Genomic DNA, 25,978 nt, shown 5'->3' with positions numbered 1-25,978 from the left:
AGGATGCAAGGGAGTTCGATTGAAAATGTGACAAATTCCAAAGGCATGCGCCCATGATTCATCAACCTAGGGAACTACTCCACTCGGTCCTATCCCCATGGACCTTAATGAAATGGGGAATGGACATCGTTGGCCCCCTCCCATCGGCCCCAGGTAAGGCGCAGTTTATTTTATTTATGATTGATTATTTCTCTAAATGGGTTGAAGTACAGGCTTTCGAAAAAGTCAGAGAAAAGGAAATCATAGACTTTATTTGGAACCACATCATATGTCAATTCGGGATGCCATCCGAGATTATATGTGATAATGGAAAACAATTCATCGGCAGCAAAGTAACTAAATTTCTCGAGGATCACAAGATCAAAAGGATCCTATCAACACCTTATCATCCCAACGGGAACAGACAAGCCGAATCGACCAACAAAACCATCATCCAAAATCTTAAGAATAGATTGACCGACGCTAAAGGAAAATGGAGAAATACTACCCGAAGTCCTATGGGCATATCGCACAACATTGAAATCCAGTACCTGAGCAACACCGTTCTCGTTGGTTTATGGCGCTGAAGCTCTAATCCTGGTCGAGGTCGGAGAACCTAGCATCAGGTTTCGATATGCAACAAAGGAGTCGAATAACGAGACCATGAATACGAGCCTAGAATTGTTGGACGAAAGACGAGAAGTCGCTCTCGTCCGATTGGCCGCCCCAAAACAGCGGATAGAAAGGTACTACAATCGAAGAACCAATCTTTGACATTTTAACATCGGGGAATTGGTGCTAAGAAAAGTCACCCTCAACACCCGAAATCCGAATGAAGGGAAACCGGGTCCGAACTGGGAAGGACCGTATCAGGTTCTCGAAAAAGGATCCTACAAGCTCGGCATGATAAACGGCAAACACCTACCGAGCAATTGGAACGTATCACACCTAAAGTGATACTACTGCTAAGGTACTACCACTCCCATTCTCATTTATATTTCAAAACTAACCCTTACAGGTGTTCGACCAGAAGCAGCGATGGATTCTTCAGCACAAAAGCCTTTAGGTCTGAAAGTACACGTTGCACTCTTTTTTCCTTAGACAGGTTTTGTCCCAAATGGGTCTTCCGGCGAGGTTTTTAATGAGGTAGCCATTGATCGTGCTAACTAAGAACAGTTCAACAATATCCGAGGCCTCTTTACAATCAACCTCGAATACTGGGGGGGAATTACCCTCGAATATCAAGTTTAATGCGAGGAAATTACTTCATGGCAGCAGGGTCTCGATAGGAAATATTTGTAAGGGCCAAACTGTCAAACGAACCATGCCCGCGTAGTTTGCTCGAGCCCTGGCACAAAACATGCACGCATGTATAATGATTTATAAAGAGAAATTTCTTCTTTACCCATATCTCATATCTCAGAAAAGTTTTTCTACTTCATATTCTCGATCTATTATGCAAACAGGCTTAAGGGCCGACCATGTCCGGAGTTCGGATGATTACCCCCATAATCGGGGACTGCCGTCCGAAAAATAAATGAGATCAAATTATATAAACTCCGAAGATCATAAGACCTCTTAGGCAACCCTCAATTTTATAGGCAACGTCCACCCCACTCGAGGACTGACACTTCGGGCAAGCTCGAAGTAAAACGGGAAAATAAGCCCAAGAGGCAAATCCCGAACTAAAGAGGGATTTTTATAGGCCACGGCCACCCCACTCAGGAATTGACACTTCGGGAAAGCTCAAAGTAAAACGGAAAAATAAGCCCAAGAGGCAAATCCCGAACTAAAGAGGCTACGACCGAATTAACACGGACCGGAGACGTCCGAATTCCGTAACAAAACAGGCCTTCGAAATCTTTTATAAACTGGTTAAAAAGGCTACCCCCGGCAAAATCATAAAAGGCTTCGATAATATCAAAGCCTCAAAAACTCTAATGAATACAAAATTGTTCGAAACCTCGAACAATTTCTTATTTCATGCCAAGGCATTACAAGTTTTGCAAATACAAATGATAAGAAACCCTTTCAAGCCGAAAAGGGGACAAAGCCATAAACAATCTTTTTTACAAAAGCCTAAGGGCTATTTTTTGCCTTGAGTTCGAGAGACCGTCCTCGCTCAAATAAAAAACCTAAGGGTTACTTTACTTCAAGTTCGAGAAAGCACTCACTCGACTATAAAGTTTAAGGTCTATACTAATTCAGTTCCAATCAAATTGTTTAAACCTCGGATCTTAGAATACAACTTCATAATTTTATAAGGCGAAAAAGGAAGAAAGTTTTATATATATGTGTCAAAAAATCATTTACAAGGGCAGCATGGCCCGATCAAGTTTCTCTACAAAAAATACGAAACGGTCTTAAAAGAAACACAAAAAATACTAAAGGACTTAATCCTCTCCGGGAGCAGCATCTTCGCCCTCAAGGCCTCCTACGCTTTCAGATCCGCTCATACTCCTGGTATCATCATCATCAGGAAAGGCCAACACTCTGGCTTCGGCTTCAAGCTCCTTAGCATTCTCGATCTCGGCTGTAAGATCGAAGCCACGAGCATGGATCTCCTCGAGAGTCTCCCACCGAGACTGGCATTTAGGATGCTCGGTAACCCAGTTTGCTCGAGCCTGAGCAGCCTCGGCAACCTCCTTTGCTCGAACCTGAGTAGCTTCAGCATTGGACCGGTAGATAGCCACCATTGCATCAGCATTAGTCGTAGCTATTTCGACCTCCGATTTGGCTGCTGCAAGTTCTGTGGCTCGTCTCTCTTGATCAGAAATTGCTGAGCCCAACCGAGACTGGAACTCCTAGATTTTCTTGGCTTGCACCAAGGCCTTCTCTTTCAAGCTTCGGAGTTGGGTCTCGGCTAAGGCCAGTTGAGCTCGGGCAGCCTCCTTTTCTGAGGCAAGGCGGTCCATGTTCTTTTTACACTCCTCGACCTCTGTTTTCACTGCGTCCACTTCAACACGAAGCTTTCTGATCACATCGAGCTTTTGCTGGACCTGTGGGATCAAACTGTTAGCCATCACGCCCGAGTTAGTGTCATTAACTTCAAAGATTCTTTTTACCTGCTCGGACAAATCTGCTTGTTCTTTCCGAACTGTTTCTAGCTCATCCCGAAGTCCTTTTGCTTCTCCTTCTCTCTGCTCACTGAGAAGCTTGAAGGAATCTCTCTCCTCAGTAAGCCCTCAAATTTCAGCTTCGTACCGGCTCAGCTCCCCTCGGGATAGGAGAAATACCTCGTGATGAAGCATAAAGGCCTACAAAAATAGAAATAAGGAATTATACAAGGAAAGAAAAATACATGTATGAAAATACAAGTATTAACAAAGAGAAAATGAACTTACCCGATTGAGGGCCTGTTGAGCTTCGTTGAAAAGACAAGAAACTCCCACTTCGCCCTAGCTCTTCTTCGGAGCCTCCAAATCACTCAGATCGGTGGCATCTTCTACCCCAACAAAATAACCACGGAAAGGATCTTCCTCTCCATGGGCTCCCTCCCCGTGACAAGTCTCCACGGCCTGAGCATCACGTATCATCGACTGAGAAAATGAAGGAAACGAGGGGGAATCCCCGATCTCTATTGCCCCAAGTAGGTTTTTTGGGGTGCCACCTCTGTCTTGACAAGCCTCAAGACCGGTTTTTGTATCGGCATCCACCGCCTCTTCAACGGTCCCTTTGCCCCGAGGTAAGGCATCTTCGATTCTCCTCGACCCGGAAACTTAGGCCGGAGTCTCCTCCTCAACCTCATCGAGCATGGACAGAGCAGTATCAGCCCCCACCGATCCCGAAGTTTTTTGAATATCGGTGCCAACTCGTGCACGGGCCACCAGCCCAGAACCACCTTCTTCTTCTTCTTCTTCTTCTTCTTCTTCTTCTTCTTCTTCTTCATCCTTTAACCTTTGGACTGACTCCATAGTCAGTGAGATTGTGTTCCCTTTGGGTTTACGGGCCGCTCTCTTCTTGGGTTTTTGACCCTCGGAGTTCGAGGCCCTTTTTCTCTTAATCACCATCACCGGTTTCAAGACAGGTGGTAAAGCTTCTTCATCACCGGACAAGGGTCTCATAGCCGGATCCTTTCCGAGACCTACAAAAGGAGAAAGTAAATAAATTCATACTTGAAAAAAAAATGCTTGAACGATAGGTAAATCGGTAAGCCAAGAAGAAGGCTTACCATGAGTACGAGCCTCCCACCGATCCTTTGACAAATCGCGCCACGCGCGATTGGCGTATGTTGACGTCGAAACCAGGCTCCTGACCCAGTTCTCGAGATGGGGAAATGCACCCGGCATCCAAGCAATGTCTGCGTCGAGAAAAACACTGATAAGAAAAGATGAAGAAGTAAAAATAACAAAAACTAAAAACGGGATCATACTTACGATTCATATTCCATTTCTCATGAAATGACATACTCTCAGCAGGGGATTAGGTCCGAGGTCTTCACCCGAACAAACTGGCTCATCCAACCCCGATCTTTGTCTTCATCTATACTCGAGGTGAACGCCTTGGTGGCCCGGCATTGAAACTTTATTAGCCCACCTCGGTAGAGTCGAGGGCTATATAATCTTACGAGGTGGTCGAGGGTGAAAGGAAGCCCGTCAATTTTGCTCACAAAGAAACAGAGCAGTATCACAATCCTCCAGAAAAAAGGGTGAATTTGGCCGAGGGTCACTTGGTATTTCTTGCAAAAATCGACGATGACCGGATCGAGGGGACCCAGCATGAAAGGATAAGTGTAAACACTCAAGTACCTTTCCATGTGGGTAGTGATTGCTTCCTCCAGTGCCGGTATCACAACCTCTTTATTTTCCCAATTGCAATCTTTCTTCACCAGATCAAGAAGACTTTTGGGTATCGAGCATATATATCTCGATACCGGCTCGCATCGACCAATAACCGATGAGGGTTTCTCCACCTTAAAGTCGGAATCAATAATACACACCCCGGGAATAAGTTCTTCAAGTCGTGGCTCCACCACTGGTTTCTCGCCGGCCGGCCGAGATGATGAAGCAGCCTCTTTCTGCGGAATGGTTTTAGATGTTTTTGCCATTTAGTTTTTGTAAATAAAGAAGAATGGAGATGGAAGTATTTTTTGTTTTAGGAAGAACATGCAAAGAAATTTGAAAACCTGGAAATAGGGAGCTTTGGAGAGGGCAAAGAACTTTGAAGATTAGAATGAAAAAGATTTGAAAGTAAAAGTTTGGAGTGATAATGAAGGGGCTATTTATTGGTTTCACAATGACGGTTCAAAACCGGTAGTGGCCGACCATCGACTGACGCGTATTTAACGCCTTAGTAACTGAACCGACGGGACGTTTGTCGCATACGTCACAATCGAGTTTGTCGCTGACATCATCATTCACCAAGTCGAAGTTTGGAAATTCATATCATTTCTCGTCATCTTCTTTCCGAGAAACGAGGGGACTATCTGTATACTGTCAAAACCGAGCCTGCCTTTCGTATGACTAATCGAGATTGGAACATGATGGCCTAAAGTTCATCATTGTAATATCGAGCCATGATACGAAGTTAGGTTGTCAAGCTCGAGACCCAGAGACCGATCAATACCGAGACCGGCCAAGATCGAGACCGAGTCAAGATCGAGCTCGAGACCTAGAGATCGACCGAGATTGAGATCGGCCAAGATCGAGATCGAGTCAAAAAACAAAAAAGACATTATAGTGGTATTTGGAGAGAGAATCTCGGCGGAAATCACAGCTTGAATCAAGGAAAAGCTAATTTATTAATCTATCATGTGATCCCCACTATGCATTTTTAATTGTATCCAAAAGCAGGATTCCCCCACTATATTAAAAGTGGTTATCATCTGTACAAGGAGACATTGATTCATTCACTCTGAGATATATAGCAAAGAGAGCAAATATTATCTTTTTTGGCTTTTGATATTTAGTCATATTGTTTCTTCTACCAATCGTTCTTCACTCAATTTGGAGGTGATAAAACTTGAAGGCTTAAGCTAACTAGTTCATTCGGTTTGCATTCATTTCTTTTATAACTAATTTCGATATTCGTTTACATATTTTTTTCGATTTGTATTAATTTATATCACGTATCCTTAGAACTACATATAAATTTAACTCTATCCATTTTTCGGATAAATAAATTTAATGACTTTGAAAAAAGTCGTTGTAATTTATCCTTAATTTGGTAATTAGGTGCTTGGAAATGTATTCTTTGATCATTTTTTATTTTAGTTTTTGATTTTTTGAGTCATTAACCATAAGTAGTCAATTTAGAGTAACATAAATTTTTCTTACAGAATTAGGTATTAGATTTAATAGAGCTAATTGAAGTCAAATGTAGAATCTTTTGATTTTGCGCGTGTTTTAAATATTTATTTTTTCTGATAATTTTTTATTGTCCACTTTTAACTTGGCATTCCCTTTAATAATATTAGAAATGTATAATATGTGTTACTGATTATAGAACGATTTACAATCTTCATATTTAAGTTGAATATTCAAATTCCTTCAAAATAACCATTCCAAAGAGTAAGTTGCTCGTCCCTAATACCAGTCATTTAAGTTATTAAGTTAGAAATGGCTGAGCTTAATATTATAGAAATGACACCAGGTATCCACTCTAAAGGGTTACTATTTAAAAATTAGCCAGTGCGTCCTGAATTTTAATTTTTCAGTTCAAATTTTCAGGATAAAAACGTTCTTAATTGTCCCGAAATTAAGATTTTTAATTTATAAATTCAGGATAAAATAAGTAATAGCTAATCTTTAAATAGCCCTAAGAATGGCTATATGTGCGCTTGCTCCCTTAATATTGGTAATTTTAATGGGCTCATATTCATCAAAAGAAGAATTAACCCAAATAGTTGCTCACCATCGCACTTAAACTAAAAGTAGCCGGTGAAGGTATAATATTTGCATAATTTATGTATTACATATGTATAATTGTGTATAATCAAATTAAAAATAGTCAGTTAATGTATAACATGTACATAATTTATGTATTACATGTTTATAATTATGTATAATCAATATATAATATTTGTATATAACTAAAATAAATAAATAATTAATATGACCAGCTATTTGTGTAAAGATAAATATTCGATAACCCGTTCTTAACCCAAATGCGATCCAACATTCCAGCGATTTGTATAATTGTATTGCAAAAGATGATTCATTTTGTACATCACTCCTTTAATTGAGTCAATTCATTAATTCTCATGTAAACCATCAAGTCCTTTGAAAGCAAGTTGTATGTAAATCTGAACTATTTTACATAAGAATTTAAGTTATATATATTGTCAGATTACTTTTATTTCTTGCAGCAGACAATCTATCTTATTTTTAAGATTATAAATTCTCACATTTTAACGAGGCTTATCTATAGATGATATTCTCTAGATAATGACCTTATAATATAAAATATTACTTACACGTACTAATAATATATGTAACTTAAACTCTTTACATAATATATATATATATATATATGTGCGCGCGCGCGAGCGCGCATGATCATTATGAGGTGATGTATTTCTATATTTCCCTTAATCCTCAAGTCTCTAACTTCAAAGGCTCCCCTGCACCTGGCAACCAGCGTCATTGCTAATGATGTTGCTTCATGTTGCATATAACAAATTATAAGTAAAATGTAATTCCAGAAAATTAAGCTGTTCTTTATATGCAGTGGCTGCTAATTAACAACATGGACTGATTATGAACGGAAGCTAATGATGAAGAGTTGTTACATATATAGTTGAACTCCTTGCTGGGGCGGAGATAGAGCTTCGTGTTATGTCCGAAAAAAATTAGGTGTCATACGGAAACTAGTAAATCAAATCTTGAATGGCGATACATCACACAACAAACAAGAAATATATCAAAAAAGACACAAACATTTAACGTGGTTCGGTCAATTGACCTATGTTCACAGCGGAGATGAGCAATCCACTATATAAAAGAGAGTACAAAATATCGAGAGAACAACCCCACGAAGAGGCAAACACAAGTGACACACTAACACTTGTCCCGTAAAATTCTCCCCCTAAACACGACTCTCAAACCTCATATGATTACATTGTGGATGCTACTGAATGAGAAGGAAGGATCCTCAATTTATAGAAATCCAAACATTTTCCTACAAGAAAAAGGACTAGCCAAACATGAAAGAATTATAATTTCCTTCTACAATAAAAAAAAATTAAATTATGGTAAATATACTGTCTTTTCCTTCAAGAAATAGGAAAATCAAATATGGTAAGAAAATCAGGACAACCCCTAACAATTCTCCCCCTTGGTATGAATTTTCTGTTAAAAATAAATCTGATCCACCTTTTTCACATAGCCTTCAACAGGTCGCATCACCAAATCTTCACCACAAAGTTTGTCTCAACGTGAGTAGTACTCCCTTCAAATTTCTCAGACAAAATCATGATTACCGTCAATTAGGTTGCGGCTAGAACTAAACCCGCCAAGATAAGCTTGTCTTGAACCTTGCTCTGATATCACTTGTTATGTCCGAAAAAAAATCAGGTGTCATGCGCAAACTAGTAAAGCAAACCTTGAACGGTGATACATCAGACAACAAACAAGAAATATACCAAAAGAGACACAAATATTTAATGTGGTTCGGTCAATTGACCTACGTCCACTGCGGAGATGAGCAATCCACTATATAAAAGAGAGTACAAAATATCGAGAGAACAGAGGCAAACACAAGTGACACACTAACACTTGTCCCGTAAAGTTTTCCTCTTAACACGACTCTCAAACCCAATATGATTACATTGAAGGAATGATTCTCAATTTATAGAAGTCTAAGCATTTTCTTACAAGAAAAAGGTTTAGTCAAACATGAAAAAATTATAATTTCCTTCTACAAAAAGAAAAACTAAATTATGGTAAATATATTATCCTTTCCTTCAAAAATAGGAAAATCAAATATGGTAAGAAAATCAGGACAACCCCTAACACTTCGGATACGGATTCAACCGAATTCAGTAACTTTGGTCCAAACGCTATATTTGCCTTTAAAAATTCGTTAAATATATACAAATTATTAATTTAGAACCCAATAACTTAGAACGAATAGAATCACGAACCCATTAGCTTTAAATTCTGGCTCCTCCTCTAACTCTTTGTACGTCTGGAGTTAGATTGATTTTGAACCAGTTTTACCTTACAGATGATATAGTCATAGAACTCGAGCTCATTTTGAACGAGACATATTTGTTATCCTTATCTTATTCAATGTTCACATTTGATTTTAATTTTATTATAATTATTTTTTTGTTTTTAAAAGGTGAGTGAAATTTATTGTACATGTATAATAACACTTCACTATAACGACTAAGTTTTCTTTGGAATCATTTTTCATATTGTGTTATAATATTTATTTTTTTATCAGTACTTCGCTATCAGAACAAAGAAGTCTGTTATAAAGATGTTTGATCGTATATTTTATCTTTCCCATTCATTCGGATCAGAAGGCTGGAACCCTTGATTCATCCTAAATCCTAATCTACAACAGTGTAAAATTGACAATTTCTTTTTAATTATGACACTTTTTTTGGGTAATAAATTTATGATACTTTCTTCTAATTCTTTTGTAGTTTATGTCAGAAGTATTTTCATAATTAAAATATATGATAAATATCATTGATATTACTAATTGTAAATTAATACGTAATTGATAAAATGATAATTGACATATTGTAATATATGGAATTATTAATTGTGTTAAAAATCTTTATATTATTCATGTATATAACCTAATCTCTGAAACGAAAGTCACGTCATTGTGCAAGAGAAAATAACAGCCAATTTTCTTTATTTTTTATATCAAAAGAAAAAGACAAAGACATAGAATGTTAATCTCAACGAAAAATAGAAAGTATCGCCAAAACCACAGCTAGAATAACAACTATAGGCCAAATCACATAGTAGAATATATCATCACTGTCCTTTTGATTAGAACTAATATCTCGATTAAATATTTACTATTCCAAAAGATATTTAAACCTCAAATGGCACGAAATCACTATCTCATCTGGAAAATAAAGTAAAATCATAATTACATCGTTTTTGTAATGTAATTGTATAACCATATTTGTAATTCCCAATGTGAGTAATTATTGTCCTCTCTATAGTTTCTTTTTTTATTTTTCACTTTTTCCTTTTCTATTTCATCCTAAGTTGTAACGTACTTATTTTATTTGTAACTTCCTACCAAACGCTCTCATGCCAGAAAAAGAAAGGGATAAAAATAAGTGAGTTTTTAATGGCCCCTTATGTTTGTAGCAAGTCTATTTTCATCCCTGTTATATTACCTGAACACATATAATCCTTCAAAATTGCAAAAGTTGAGCATTTTTAGTCTAATTGATGAAATACCAAAATGAATCATTTAAAACTATGTCATATGTCTTCCATATGACCAATCTAAATAACAAACGTGATTGCGATTTTCTTGTCCAATTTCATTTTCTCCTGATTGTAGTTTATTGTTATTACTACGGACTTCTTTTGAACTTTCTAAATGTTAGAATTTTGGAAGATCTTTTTCAGGGTCGTCTTTTACTCTAATCACATGGAAAGCACGTGATATTTGTGCGAGTTTTATGGGACGTATAGCTGAAGTGCTCAATTTTTAAAAACTTAAAGGACCATATGCGCTCAAGATAATAATATAATAAAGATGAAATTGACCTAGCTCAAACTTAAGATACCATTTGAGATAAAAGTCCGAAATAAAGTTAATAAAATAATGCAGTCCCTGTATTATCCCATTTCCTTTATAAAATAAAATAAAAGGAAATTAACGTCCTTGCTTGCCTTCAACGTTCAGCTTACCCACCCATTACCCTTTGAAAGGTAGATGGACATAAATGATCATTTCTTGATTTCTCCTTTTCTTGTTAGGTTTAAAAGGTAAAGAAAGGGAATGACTTCCTTTTAAATCCAATTCTAATAACTACTACAAGACAACACTATTATTTGAGTGTCAAAAACACAAATTCCTCAAACTTTTGTCCTCAACTTTGTTCACTATATAACTATAATTAAGCTCAATTCTAACGCCAAATATGACAGAAAACAAAGCCAAACTTCTCTACCACATCTACCCTTTATAGCAATATTTCCCTATAGTAGCTAAGTTTATTTTGGAACTGATTTTCATGTTATCTTATATTATATATTCTCTATAACAGCATTTTGCTGTAACAATCAAAAATATGGAAACAATGATGTTGTTATAAAGAAGTTTGACCGTATAAATCCCATTACAAGTTACATAACAAAGACCAACTAGCTAACTTCTCTTGTTTCTCTGGTCCTTCCAATACATGTTGATTCTTATTCCTTTTTCAAAGTGAATGTCTTATTATTGCCTGTTCCACATTTCAAGAAAATATAGTCACTAATTCAGTAGCTTGCGAGTGACAAAGAGAAAATGTTCAAGTTACCGAAGCAGAACAATAAGCAAGCCAAATCAGGAGAAAGGGTTGATTTCAGATTCTCCAATTTCCAAGCACTTCAGGTACAATTCCATATTCTTTAAAGAGAGTCAGTCTTCTGTTTTATTATTGGATATAAAACTTAGCAAACACTTCACATTGTTGATTCAATATTTGTTACTAACTTAGCTTTCTGCTGATGGTTTTGTTAATATCTGAATTACTTATTATTGGATTCAAGATTTGTCATTTGCATTGTGAAAAGCTAGAACTTGACACCATACTTGTCATCAGATTCATAAAAATGGCTATGCTGGAATTGAGAGGATGATTATACAAGGATAGGGTAATTGTTAATGATTGAGAATCAATAATTAGGTGATCTTGACTTATATCTTATTATTTAATGAATTAATTAGACTAAAGATTCAAATAAGTCCATGCAATATGACTTAACTTTGCAGTTTCACATAGTGTGTGGCTTTTCCTCTTGATTTTGATTCCCTTGATGAGGTACTGTGTGTGACTTTTTGAGGATCGTAAAGTTGAATGTGAACAGTATAGTTTCTGTAACTTATTTCATGTGTAATATGAAATGGAGCCTTGGCGTAACTAGTAAAGTTGTTGTCATGTGACCAGGAGGTCACGGGTTCGTGTTGTGGAAACATCCTCTTGCAGAAATGCAAGGTAAGACTGCGTACAATAGACCCTTGTGGTCCTGCCCTTCCTCGGACCCCGTGCATATCGGGAGCTTAGTGCACCGGGCTACCCTTTATTTCATGCGTAAAATCAGAACATATTTTAACTGCATTAGGTATTTCCTATAAGAGCAAATAGACCATTGAGTCAGAGTTGATATAATGCTTAAGGAGTCCTATATGCATCTAATCAATGATGTTTTAGTTGATTCAATGGTACTATAAGAGCTCCATAATGTGGTCTGATTCAGCTTGTTGACATAATAATATAGCAGCCATTACTGGTCACTGATAGTTTTGATTATGCATGTTGTAATGGTATAGGTACCAAAAGGATGGGACAGACTATCTCTGTCTATAATCTGTGTAGAAACTGGAAAAACAATAGCAAAGTTGGGAAAAACACTTGTGAAAAATGGAAGTTGTCAATGGCCAGAGACGCTTTTGGAATCGGTCTGGATTTTACAAGATGATTCTTCTCTAGAGCTTGAAGAATCTCTCTACAAGTTTGTTGTTTCAATGGTAAGATAGCAAGCAAGTCCTATCTTAAGAAGCTTTAAGATGACTTGCTTATTCAATTTCTTAATCGCGCTTTCAACGCAGGGTTCTGCTAGATCTGGCATACTTGGAGAGGGAACCATTAATTTGGCATCATATGTTGGTTCAAGATTGTCTTCTCCTGTTTTGCTTCCTTTAAAGAAATGCAATCAGGGTACAACACTGCAGGCAAGTCTTATGATTGATAAATCCATTTATTTTTCCAACCATTTTCCTCTATGATACTGTAGTTTTTTTTTTAAGTAAAAACTTTTGACATTGTAAAATGTATACCTTATGGCAAGCAGTAAACTCCAGTACAGGATGTAAATAGTGTTTAAGCCAACTGCAAGAAGTCTATTCCTTGATAAAACCCCTTTATTGTCTCGGTATATGTTGTGTGGACTCTCTAAAAATAATGCCGTACCCGTGTCAAATCCTCCAAAAATGCACTACTTTTGGAGGATCCGGTTACATATTTGAAGAGTCCGAGCAACATAGGTCTCAGTCTATAATTTTTTTTATCTTTCAAGAAGAAACTATTAAGTAATCAAGATTGTGAGATTGTGTTTTCTTTTTCTTCTTGGAATTGTTACTTATGTCAATCTTTTTATGTGTTGGAACTGTTACTTATTTCAATCTGTTTTACAGGTGAAAATTCACTGCCTAACACCAAGGAATAAATTCAGGTAATAAGAATATGGCCAGATTTCTAAATATCCTATCTAGATAATCATCTAACTAAAGTATTCTTTAAATACATTTTAGAGACGAATCAAAATCGTCAGGTTCCAATATGAAAGAGCAGGATCTTGATCATGATATTACCAGTAAATCGAATGAGTCTGATAACTTATCTGCTGGTAGTGATGGGCTTCAGTCAACTCAAGATATAGTCTCTAACTCGGGTCCAAGCAAATTTGAGATCAAGGTACTAATGCAACTTTATCCATTTTTACTGTTCCATTAGTTTAACCAACAAGTTATATTTCCATCTTATTTAGCATGTTCTTTTGTCCCTTAGATTATAGTAATGCGCCAATTTGTTGCATAGGCCTTCTTAGGCCTAGATAGAATGCAAACATATGGAACATTGACCTCAGACTCCACTTGTGGGATTACTATAGGTTTGTTGTTGTTGTCGCCAATTTGTAGCATATGCCTTCTTAGGCTGGCTAAAATGCAACCATATAGACCATTGACCTCAGACTCCATTTGCGGGATTACACTGAGTTTGTTGTTGTTGTTGTCGCCAATTTGTAGCATATGCCTTCTTAGGCTGGCTAAAATGCAACCATATGAACCATTGTAGGCTAAACAGAAACTTTAGACACATTTAGACATTCTAATCAACCATATGAACTATGTGGTTGATTACCTCTTGTTTTCATTTCAGGAGAGAAGTTTCTCGGCATCTGGATCGAATAACAGCTTCAGCTCAGCTGAGAGCTTTACCCGAAAAGTAAAATTTCCCTCTACATATCACATAAAGAGTGAAGGATCCAATCACACAGGCAAACAAGTTAGAGCAAGTCCTGATATTGACAATCATATTGTTTCAGACCAATCATCCTATAATACAAAAGCCACGGGTTCAGTGGAGCATCTGCAGAATAACGGAAAAGATTTCACAGCGTCTTCTCTAACGAATTCAGGCTCTTCGAGAAACCTTCTGGAAGCTGCAGAAGATACAATTGAAGAACTCCGAATAGAAGCAAAGATGTGGGAGAGAAATGCACGGAAACTAATGCTCGATTTGGACATACTGAGAGAGGAATTCTCGGCTCAGTCGAAAAAGCAAGCCGACTTGGTAATGGATCTCTCAGCTGCCTATTCTGAGCGAGGTAGCTTGAAAAAAGAGATTGAGAATCTGAAACTAATGTTGGAGGAGTCAATGGCGAAACATGCTTTGGCGGCGGAGGATTCAGTATTTCAATCAAAGGGTCAGAATCATATCCAAGAGGAACTGGAAATTGAGATAAGACATCAGCAAGAGTTGAATGCCAGTTTAGCCTTACAACTGAAAGGAAGTCAAGAGTCAAATGTCGAGCTGCTCTCGCTTCTTCAGGAGCTAGAAGAAACTATAGAACAACAGAAAGTGGAGATAGAGAAATTTTCATCTTTGCAACTGAGGTTAACTGACATGAAAAATTCTACCACAGCCGATTCGCAAGATAAAGTGAATTTCCTGGACCAGTTCCAACAACATGAAGAATCGGAAGACACATTGCGAAGAGACAATGGACAACCTGAAAAAGCTAGTGGTGAGCTAATAAGAGACCTTGAAGCTTTAAGAGAGAAAGTGCAGGAACTAGAGAGGGATTGCGCTGAGCTTACTCAGGAAAACCTGGACCTTCTAATAAAATTTAAGGAGTCCAATACTGAAATCACTAGGGAAACAACTGAATCAATTGAAACTGAGAAGAGTGGTATCACATCGCATATTCACTATGACGAAGAAAATCTTGATAACACACTGACACACATGGAAAAAGTTGGTGCAAATGAAAAGTCCAAAGACTTCATTCAATTAGTGAAGCAGCTTGAAGTAGCTTTTCACCATCTAAAGAGACCATGGTATAAACTTTCTTCCGGTATAAGTGATAAGTGCCAAAGTCATCTGGATAGCTTGGCAAATTTAATCGAGAACGGTGAAAGCTCTCACAAAGTATCGGCTAGCTATATCCTTACAAATATGTTTGAGCTGAACCATCTCTTAGAAACAAGAATTGTCGAGTACGAGGAACTTCTTAAACAGCATGAAGAGGAAATCCAGGAGAGAAATAATTCTGTTGCAGAAGCTCAAAGAAAGCTGGAAGTCTCAAAGGCAGAACTACAAGTTCAATGTTTGAGCCTACAAAAGGAGTTGGATCAAACAATATTCGAGTTAGATAAGTTACAAGCTGACTTACAGACAAAAGAAGAGGAGAAGAACTGTATTTCGAAGCATCAAAGAGAACTAGAAGCTAGAGTTACTGATCTTCAAAAGGAGAGGGATGCGCAAGTTTCGGAGAACAAGCTTCTAGAAAGGAAATTAGCACATCTCGATAGCGAAAGACATACGTTGGAGGATCAGTTAGTAGGATTGACAGAGAAGAACATAAATATGGAAGCACAAATTAGGCTCATGACAGTCAATAGAGAATCTCGTCAATCAGAATTGGAAGAATCCAGGACTGATGTAATGAATCTTCAAGAAGAAATTGGGAAGTTGGAGAGTGAGATGAAAACTAACATTGCTGATCTCAAAGAAGAATTAGAAGACATGCAGATCCTATGGTCACAAGCTCGAGAAGAATGTGGACATCTCACGAACGAGAACGAAAAGTTACAAGAATCTTTGCAGAATCTTCTTGAAGAGTACAAGACCATTCAGCAGTCAAATTCAGAACTTGAAAGAAAGAACGTGGAACTACATGAGCGTCGTTTGCACGTAGAAGCTCAACTTTGCGAATCGCAGAAAAGCTTGTCTAATAGCTTGATTAAGGTTAAAGCTCTAGAAGAAAATCTCAATTCAATGTGGAAAGATTTTTCCTTGAAAGAGGAGAGACTGAATGTTGAACTAACTGAACTCATTCGAGAGAACAAGAATGAAATTGAGAAACTTGTGCAACAAGAATGTTTGTCTACCCATAGGTATTCAGAGAAGTTGACTGAAGTTGAGAGCCTCAATAAAGAGGTAGAACAACTAACTAAGCAAATTTCTGAAATGGATGAGGAAAGGAGATTAGCTTCTGATGCTGCTAATGAAGTTTCCAGTTTGCGCGCTGAAAATGCAATGTTGGTATCTGCACTTGAAGATATTCAATCAAAACTTACATTGACTGAGAAGGAGCTCAGTAATGTAAGAATAGAGTCTGAGTTGAAGATCCAAGATTCAAGACAAAGTTTTGAGAAGTTGACGGTTGATCATGAAAAGATTTTGAAACATCTGTCGAATTATAGGGCAAATGAGGAAAAGCTTAAGACGGCGTTTAATGATCTTGAGTTGCAGCTCACTCTTTTGCGTTATGAACACCAAAAGCTTCATGAGGAAAGTGCTAATCTTAAATTTCAGTTGCAGAAAACAAAGGAACTTCAGGAAGACGTCGACTATCTGAAGAGCGAGCTGAAGGAATGCATGTCTGAAAAGGAAAAGTTAGAAGCATCACTGAATTTAGTATCCGTAGATTGTGAAGAAATGAAGGCTGAGAAGGCGTCTTTCGCTAGTAAGATATCCAGTTTTCAAAAAGTCTTGTCTGAGCTGGAGAACAGCAATAGAAAGGGAATTTGCTTGGAAGAAAAAGTTGAGAAAATGGAAAGTGATTTAACTGAAAAGGAGAAATTCTGTGCACAAGTGGATGATTTGAAGAATGAGCTTAGCGAAACTAAGAGAGAAAATGAGCAATATCAGCAGAAAATACATAAGATGGAGGAGGAGAAGGATAACTGCTTTAGAAAAGTTCAAGCACTTGAAGCAGAAGTGAAAATGATGGAGGAAGAGAAGAAATTGTATGCTAAAAAGGTTAGCTTATTATGAAATTCTTTCGTATTGTTTTACTGCACTCAAAACTCTCTGTAACAGCCTCGTTTGTTCCGATATTTTTTGGCTGCTACAGTGAAGTATTGTTATAGAGGACATATATTATAACATAACATAAAAATCCGTTCCGAAAAAAACTTGGCTTTTATAGTGAATTTGTTATATAGAGATGGTGTTATAGAGAGGCCGAACATAACTTAAATTCTGTTGAATGACAAAACTTCATGTTCTATGCAGTTTGAACAGAATGATACTCCAAAGAGCACCAATAAGTACACTAACTTCAATAGAGTACCTCAAAAGCTTAATCAGTCCCAAGAACTTCTGGTGGATCGGCTTCATTCAGATTTCGAATCAGAGGTCTTTTGAATTTCAAGTTTTTCCTTTCCAATGCTTAACTCCGTAGTTGCTCTTTTAATACATACTTTTGCTAATCCAGGGTGAAAATGGAATTGCTTATTCTGTTGAAGTGGATTACTTAGCTAGAATACAATTGCTTGAGAACAAGCTTGCTGAAGCATTAGAGGCAAATAAGAAGTACAAAATTCAGCTTCAAAGGTACGTGTCCGAATTTTACATTTATATATATTTAATATCATATGCTAAAGATATCTGTTTGACAATGCAAATTTGGAAAGAGCTATGCACCTTATATTAGGCAGATCAAAAAGACACTTATACACATGTTGAACTAGGATAATCAAACTTTTGCTACCTTTTTCGCAAATTGTTGGCCCATGACCAAAGTATGACATTATATGTTCAGATTCCCTTAGTTGCAAGTTGGTACGCAAGGACAGGTGAGGCACCGTGTGCCGGTCTCGCCCCCTAGGTTTGGGGTGTGAAAAAAGTAATATCGGAGCAGTTCTGTCCTAGGGAGTCTACAAGATGTGTCTAGTAGAGTCTTGTTTATGGGTGTGTTGTGCACCACACTTATAAGCAAAAGGCTACATTGCATTTAGGACTGTCACTCTTTTTCTTACTCTAGATCGTGTGGTAGAGCTCAGTCATAGGAATTCAAATTCCTAAATTCTATTTTATTCGTAATAAGACGATACCTATATCCCAAAGACGGGTGGTAAGGGATTGAATACGGCTGTGGAAGAGTTGAGTCAGAGAAACTCGATTTTTGTATCATGCATATGATGAGTAAATGTGAGGTCTGAAATATTTATCAAGCGATCCATCATCTCAATATAGAACATAGGATTTCGTATACTGTGTAGGTAGGTAAAAAAATTTTTAATGTATATAGTATACTATATGTTGAATCCGCTTGATTCTTTCGTATATATACTTTTTTATATTTTGACAGCTCTTAATAAAAATTCTGACACAGTCCGAGTTTGTTTGTTATTGTAATGGTATAATAGGTAGTGATTTTATGTGTAGGTTTAAGACCGAGGAACGAAAAGGGCATTCACCTTCATCCAGGAAACCAGACGGGGATAGCGAAATGGTGAAGAGGTTTGAACGTACGAAGACATTACTAGAAACGGAATTAAAAGACATTCGAGAGCGTTACTTTCAAATGAGTCTTAAATATGCTGAAGTAGAAGCACAAAGAGAGGATCTTGTTATGAAACTAAAGGCAGCTAAGAGCGGAAAGAAATGGTTTTCTTGAATCTCGCTAGCAACTTTTGTGGAGTTTTCATCCTAACCTTAGGTAAATTGGTCCATGTTTTGATCTAGCATATATATTACTATTGTAATTTATTGTCAAAATAAATGAAGCAAGCTACAGGCAATAAAGAATTAGACCAAATAAAAGGAGCAGATGCTATAAAATGGAGTGACTAAGCTAGACAAGAAGCTACACCCTAACAAAATTGTGTTATTATTCAAAGATATGGCAGTGGCAAAGCCTTTTTGCCTTTGAATGTTTGTGTTCTATATTTTTATTCTCAATGATCTATATCTATAGCCGGAGGCACCTTATAGCAAACTGACACCGGCCCTTTCGCGGGAAAAGTTAAAAAAAAATTAAAATAAAAATAAAAATAAAATATATATATATATATATATATATATATATATATATATATATATATATATATTGACTACCCTTGATTTTTTCGTATGTTTACTCTTATATATTTTTGTTTACCCTCAAAATCGGATAACAATTAAATTTATAAGTGGTTTTAAGGAGACACAGATTAACTTGATACAAAGCGATAAATTAAGTTATTATTGAACAAATAAAGATAAAATAAATTCAAACCACACGAGTTGTATAGTTTCAGCCTAAGTGAAATAGTCACTCTCAAACCAGGCTCACCACGACCGGTACAGATGGAAAAGAGAAAGAGCTAGAGAGAGAGAAAATAATAATATATTGCTTTTGAGTGGTGTTACAATGTACTTCATAAATTATTAGACCCCCTTTATATAGTAGGGGAGTCTTACTTTAGGTACAATTCTATAAAAGGTAAACAAATCTTCTGATTTACTGGTTGTCGGTTCCTTATCGATACATGCCGAGATCCCCGCTGTATTATTCGGCCGGTCAGGGATATTTCGGCTTTCTATTAGCTATGCTAGATTGTGTGACAATGTTCTTCGAAGTCGTTCGAGGCTAGGACCGATTCCGGGACCATGGCCTCAATATTCTCGAGGCAGGCATCATGCCCCCGGGTTCTGGCTCGGTGTGACTTCGACTCGATTTTTGTCCCTTACCGCCATGTCTCGAGCCTGACTTATTTTGTCGGAAATAGGGATACACCATGAGCTCGACTTCACCTGTATAACGTATATAGATAGTCCCCTCATTTTTCGAAGTATAAACGACGAGAAACGATATGAGCTTCCGATTCTTACTTTGACACATCGTGATAGAAACGACAAAACATTTGAAACGTCTCGTCAGTCAAGTCATAATGGCATTAAATGCATGTCAGTCGCCGGTCGGCCGTCCCTGGACGTGAAACGCCGCTAAACTACTATAAATATCCCCTCCTTTGTTCATTTTTACTTTACATAAAACCTTCTACCCTCGTACCTTCAGGATTTCAATACTCTTTAGCGCTTTTACCCGGTTATTCGAGGTCCTTTGCAAGAATTTTTACCCATCTTTCTTCTCAAGCCAACAAGTCTAATCCTTCAACTTCCTTTCTTTCTTCATCTTTCTCAGATTTTCCTCCATCTTTGTTTTCTAAAGGAATGGCAAAGACTTCCAAAACCGTTCCCCAGAAAGAAGCTCCTTCCACTTCGCGGCCGGCTATTGAGGCCGAGGAGACTGCTTCGCATGCGGCCGTTGATGAACCAGTACCCGAACCCCCTTTGGAAATGTTCATCCCTGGGGGATGCTCGGTCAACGTCAATTTCAAGGTTGAAAATCCATCCTCTGTACATGGTCGGTGTAAGGAGGTCTCGAGATACATCTTCTCGATTACCCAAGAGGTCCTCCCTATGGTCCGAAAAGACTGCAACTGGGCTGATAAAGACATAGTGGTCCCCGACCATGAAGAGGCCATTACCACCTATGTCGAGGGATATCTAAGTGTTTACACTTATCCCTTTACATTAGGCCCGATAGACCCAGTCATTTTGGATTTCTGCAAGAGGTACAACGTGTGCCTAGGACAGATTAATCCATCACTCTGGAGGATCGTGATCCTCCTTCGGTTTTTTGTGAACAAAATTGATGGGTGCTCGTTCACCATTGATCATCTACTCCGCTTATACAGTCCCCGAATCTTCCGGGGGGACTGATAAAGCTTGTGCGTTGGGCCAGTAAAGCCCCGTTCTCAAGTATTGATGAGGACTGGGATCGAGGTTGGCAAGGCCGTTTTGTCCGACTGAGGACTGAGGACTTGATCCCGGCTGAGTGTAGGCCATTCTTTGATAAGTGGAATACTTCACGTAAGTAGAACTTACTTTCGAATGTTGATTTTATACTTACTTCTCTTTTCCTTATCGGTGCTTTGTGGTGGTGCAGTAGTCGCTCGGATCCCAAATGTTGTCCCTTGACTCAATAAGTGGGTATAGGGTATCATTTCTCAGATGCCCTACTCCAAGCGCTCGTGGCGCAAACTCTCGAAGGGTCGTTGGGAGGCCAGTTCCCATGGTGAGACTTCTTTCCCGAGTAGGTTGTGTTAGGATTCTCCCCTTAACACTAAACCCTTACTCCTTTTACTTCTTTTTATAGTTTTATCTAAGGATGTCGAACTTAGGTCTCCAGCCAGTGGCGAGGACTTACCTGCCGAGTCCCCTGCTCTGAGATAGGCCGAAGAGAGGAAAAGGAAGAGGGCTCTGAGTTCCCCAAGCTCGGAGAAAAGAAAACAAGGAGAAGGCTGGTGCGCAAGTAAAAGGAAAACACCAGCTCCCGAGCACCAGCTTAGGATTTGTTCTATCGGCTAAGGGATGAGTCCGAGGGAGAAGAACCTTTCGTTCTGGTGGCCCGCGAGCCGTCGCAGCTCGAAGAGCAGGGGGCCTCTGAACCAGAGATCTGTGAGGCCGATCTACCTCAAGCCAGGGAGGTCGATGAGGAGACCGGGTCTGAGGCTTCCCAGGATGTGGGCAGTTCCTCGAAGGAGGCACTCGGTGTGATAGACATCACCGAGTCACCCTCATTTACCGAGTCCATGTATAACAAGCCCCAAACGGTGAAAGAGCACCCCAATGAGGGGGCCCACGGAGCGGACGACCCCCTCCGCTGCTTTTTTGATGGCGTGGATTCCATCACCATAAAGGACATCACCGGATTAGGTGACTTAGAGGTACCGAGGAAAAGTCTGTCCTCGAGGGCAGGTGGGCCTAACTTGAGCCCGAAACTGATCAACTGGTTCCCTTCCCTGAGTGCGGATCCTGATCGGAAGCGGACCATTATCATCACCATTCCGGAGGATGCCCGGGTTCTTTCCATCCCTGTAGGGGTGGCCAGTTACCTCCGGTGCCTAGTGACCGAAGAAGACCAGGCCAAAATGAACGAGGTAGACGCGCCCTGCCTGTTCAACGAAGCATAACAGGCGCTGAACCGGGTACCTCTAGATAATTCCTGATGATTTCAATTTTTCCCTTGATAATTGAACTAATTTATTGATAATTCTAATATCTTTCTTCGTATTTGTAGGCCTCGGTGCTTCACCACAAAACTTTCCTTTGGTATCGGGATGAGCTAAACTAACTCGAAGCTGAAGTCAAAGAGCTTGCTGAGAAAAGAGACACGTACAAACTTCTCAGCGAGCAACGTGAAGAAGAGGCTAAGAGCCTTCAAGCTGAGTTGGAAACAGCTCAGAAAGAACACGCCGACCTGGTTGAACAGGTATAAATCTTTGAAGTTAGTGACAATGAGCTAGACACGGTGACTAATGGTCAAAAGTCGCAGGTTCAACAGAAGATTGATCAGATTGACCAACTCCGAGCCGAGATGGATGAAATCAAGGTCGAGGCCGAAGAGTGTAGAGGCAAGATGGACCGCTTGGCCTGGGAAAATGAGACTGCTCGGGCACAATTGACCTCGGCAGAGGCCCAACTTCGATCGATGAGGGAGAAGGCTGAGGAACAATCCCAAAAAATTAAGGAGCTTCAGTCTCAGCTAAGCTTGATTGTTGCTGATTGAGAGACCCTTGCCAAGGAGCTTAAAGCGGCCAAGTTGGTGGTTGATGTAACCAAAGCCGATGCCGATGAGATGGTGGCCCAGTTTAAAGTTGATGTCGAGGCAGCCCAAGACCGCCTGAAAGACATTGTCAAATACGTGAAGTGGCAGTCCCGAAGGGAGGCCCTCGAAGAAGTTCATGCTCGGGGTTTTGATTTGTCGGTCGAGGTCAAAATGCTAAGGGGATCGAGGCCGAGGCTAAGAAGTTGGCGTATCCTGAGGAGGAATAAGACTCCTAGGGTTCGGACGGATCCGGGGGAGGAGAATACTTCGTTGATCCCGGTGATGAGGTGGGCTCCAGCAAAGATCAAGCTGTTTAAGTGCCTTGTAAAATTTTCTTTTTTTTTGCACCTTTGCACTTTTTGTTGAGGCCGTTTGGCCTTTGTATATATATATATATATATATATATATATATAGATCCTTTTCCCTTCGGCAGTTTTTAAGCTTGTTTCCTTTTGCTATTTTCTTTATCATTGTAAATATATTGAATGCCTTAGCACGTAATAATTAGGTCTTGTTCGGAGGTTTGAACAGGCCTTGCTCTCGATATTATTTTGCTTAAGACTCATGGGGGGATTGATATTACTGGAAGATTTCCCCAAAGTACTTAGAATATTTTAGATTACAATTTGCCGAGGATAGCCTTTTGAACCGGTTTAGAAATTTTGAAGGCCTTAGTTTTTGGTTGCGGGTCTCGGACGTCTCCGAGCCGTTCTAAGATAGCCATAGCCTTTCTAGTTCAGTGTTGCCCAGTGGGCTTATTATCCCGAGTCATCCGGGCTTAACCTAGATAACCCTCCCCGCATGGGGGTGGCCGTAGCCTTTAAAGTTCGGGCACTGCCTAATAAGCTTTGTGCCCCCGGGCTTCATTATCCCAGGCCGTCCGAACATGCCTTAGGCGGCAGTCCCCGAGTGAGGTGGCCCTTCGGCTTGATGTATTTAGGGGATCAAATTTAAGAAATAAAAGTTTTCAAGGGACAAAATATTTATCCGCAAGGTAGAAACTCCCTTTTATTTATGTGTGTAATATACAAAGTTACGTACACATGTGTTCGGGCTCGGGCAGTCTATGTGGGCACGGTTCATTTGACTGTTTGGCGCTTACAGTAAATCCTATTGATCGAGCCTAGACTATTCAAGCATAAAGTTTCCTTCCTTGCCAAAATCATTATCCGAGGGTGATGCCCCCCAGTGTTCGAGGCTGATCATAGAGAAGCCTCGGATCCTGTTGATGTGATCCTTGACATTGGTTCACAACCGATCTTCGATTCTAAGTTAGCACGATCCACTGTTGCCTCGTTAAAAACCTTGCCGGAAAGGGACAAAACTGGTTCAAGGGAAAAAGAGTGCAACGCGTGCTTTCAGGCCTAAAAATTTGTATCGTTCTTTGACGGTCACCTGCAAGTGTTAGTCCAAAATGTAAATAAATAAAAGAAGTAAACGGGTTCATACCTTAGCAGTAATATCGCTTCAAGTGAGTTATGTTCCAGTTGTTCGGTAGTCGCTCGCTGTTCATTGCTCCGAGTTTGTACGACCCTTTTCCGATGATCTCGATAATTTGATACGGACCTTCCCAATTCGGCCCCAGCTTCCCTTTGTTAGGGTTCTGGATGTTTGATATGACCTTCCTTAACACTAAGTCCGCAACATTGAAGTGTCGAAGGTTGGCTCTTCAATTGTAATACCTCTCGATCAGTTATTTTTGGGGGGCCAACCAGACGAGGGTCGCTACGCGCCTTTCATCTAACAGTTCTAGGATCGTATTCATGGTCTCGTTGTTTGATTCTTTGGTCGCATATCAGAACCTAAGACTTGGTTTTCCAACTTTAATCGGTATTAGAGCTTCGGCGCCGTAAACCAACGAGAACGGGGTGGCCCCGGTATTGGACTTCGAGGTCATATAGTATGCCCACAGGACTTCGAGTAAGATTTCTTTGCATTTATCTTTGGCGTCGATCAATCTCTTTCTGAGGTTTTGGAGTATGGTTTTGTTCGTGGACTCCGCTTGCCCGTTCCCACTAGGGTGATAGGGTGTTGACATGATTCTTTTGATCTTATGATCTTCGAGAAACTTGTTTACTTTGCTGCCGATGAACTGCTTCCCATTGTCACACACGATCTTGGCCGACATTCCGAACTGACATATTATGTGGTCCTAGATGAAATCAATGACTTCTTTCTCCCTGACTTTCTCAAACGCCTGGGCTTCCACCCATTTAGAAAAATAGCCAGTCATAAACAATATAAATTGAGCCTTACCGGGTGCCCATGGAAGAGAGCCGACGATGTCCATCCCCTATTTCATGAACGGCCAGGGTGATAAAACCGAATGTAGCAGCTCCCCGGGTTGATGAATCATCGGAGCATGGTTTGACATCCGTTGCATTTTTGTACGAACTCCTTCGCGTCCTTTTCCATGTCGATCCAATAGTAGCCAGCTCTGATTATTTTTCGAACTAATGATTCGGTGCACGAATGATTTCCGCAGGTGCCTTCATGGATTTCCCTCAGAACATACTCGGTGTCTCTTGGTCCTTGACATATTACGAGTGGGCCATCAAACGTTCTCCAGAATAGTGTACCGTCTTCGGACAGGCTGAATTAGGCCGCCTTCGTACGCAGAGTCCTCGATTCCTTAGGGTCTGAGGACAGTTTTTCGGTCTTTAGATATTCTATATATTTGTTTTTCTAGTCCCAAGTTAGGCTTGTTGAGTTTATCTCGGCGTGACCTTCTTCTACTATCGATCTCATGAGTTGTACGAATGCCCCCGAGTTGAACTCATCGTCGTCGACTGACGATCCCAAGTTAGCTAGGGCATCGGCCTCGCTATTTTGATCCCGAGGCACATGTTGTAGAGTCCACTCCTTGAACCAATGTAATGTTAGTTGTAGTTGATGAATCATCGGAGCACCAAGTGGAAATTTTGTACCTTTCTCTTCCTCGACCAGGACTCCACTTACCTCTATCTCCGATACTACCAAGTACAGGTACAACTATTCGTCTGTCTTCAGTATGTGAAGCAGCGGTGGGCTCGATAAATATTGCTTGAGCTCCTCCAAGGCTCGCTTGCACTCCAGGGTCCATGAGAAGTTACTCGTTTTCTTTAACAGTGAGAAGAATCGGTGGCTCTTGTTGGAGGACCTCGAAATAAATCGTTCCAAGGCGGCTATGCGTCTGGTTAACTTTTGTACAGCCTTCACGTTG

At 39.5% G+C, this 25,978-nt stretch overlaps 1 protein-coding gene across 2 annotated transcripts; it reads left to right on the top strand.

Annotated features, from left to right (window-relative positions):
* Nucleotides 1-10,984: 10,984 nt before the first annotated feature.
* On the top strand, nt 10,985-19,053 carry LOC104084601 (intracellular protein transport protein USO1-like). Of its 2 annotated transcripts, XM_070179725.1 has the most exons (10): nt 10,985-11,499; nt 12,056-12,103; nt 12,439-12,636; nt 12,718-12,840; nt 13,303-13,340; nt 13,420-13,582; nt 14,048-17,155; nt 17,411-17,533; nt 17,613-17,731; nt 18,566-19,053. In XM_070179725.1, exons 1-10 carry the CDS (start codon nt 11,413-11,415, stop codon nt 18,795-18,797), a joined length of 4,239 nt encoding a protein of 1,412 aa, XP_070035826.1. In that variant the 5' UTR covers nt 10,985-11,412; the 3' UTR covers nt 18,798-19,053. The 2 variants fall into 2 exon arrangements, with proteins under 2 accessions (XP_070035826.1, XP_009586795.1); XM_009588500.4 differs by lacking the exon at nt 12,056-12,103 and having other exon boundaries at nt 10,987-11,499.
* The last annotated feature ends 6,925 nt before the right edge of the window (nt 19,054-25,978 follow it).

This window comes from Nicotiana tomentosiformis, chromosome 7, assembly GCF_000390325.3.
Source record: "Nicotiana tomentosiformis chromosome 7, ASM39032v3, whole genome shotgun sequence".
Lineage (NCBI taxonomy): Eukaryota > Viridiplantae > Streptophyta > Magnoliopsida > Solanales > Solanaceae > Nicotiana > Nicotiana tomentosiformis.
Note: the sequence above shows the minus strand (reverse complement) of the source record. Positions and strands in the feature narration are given on the sequence as shown.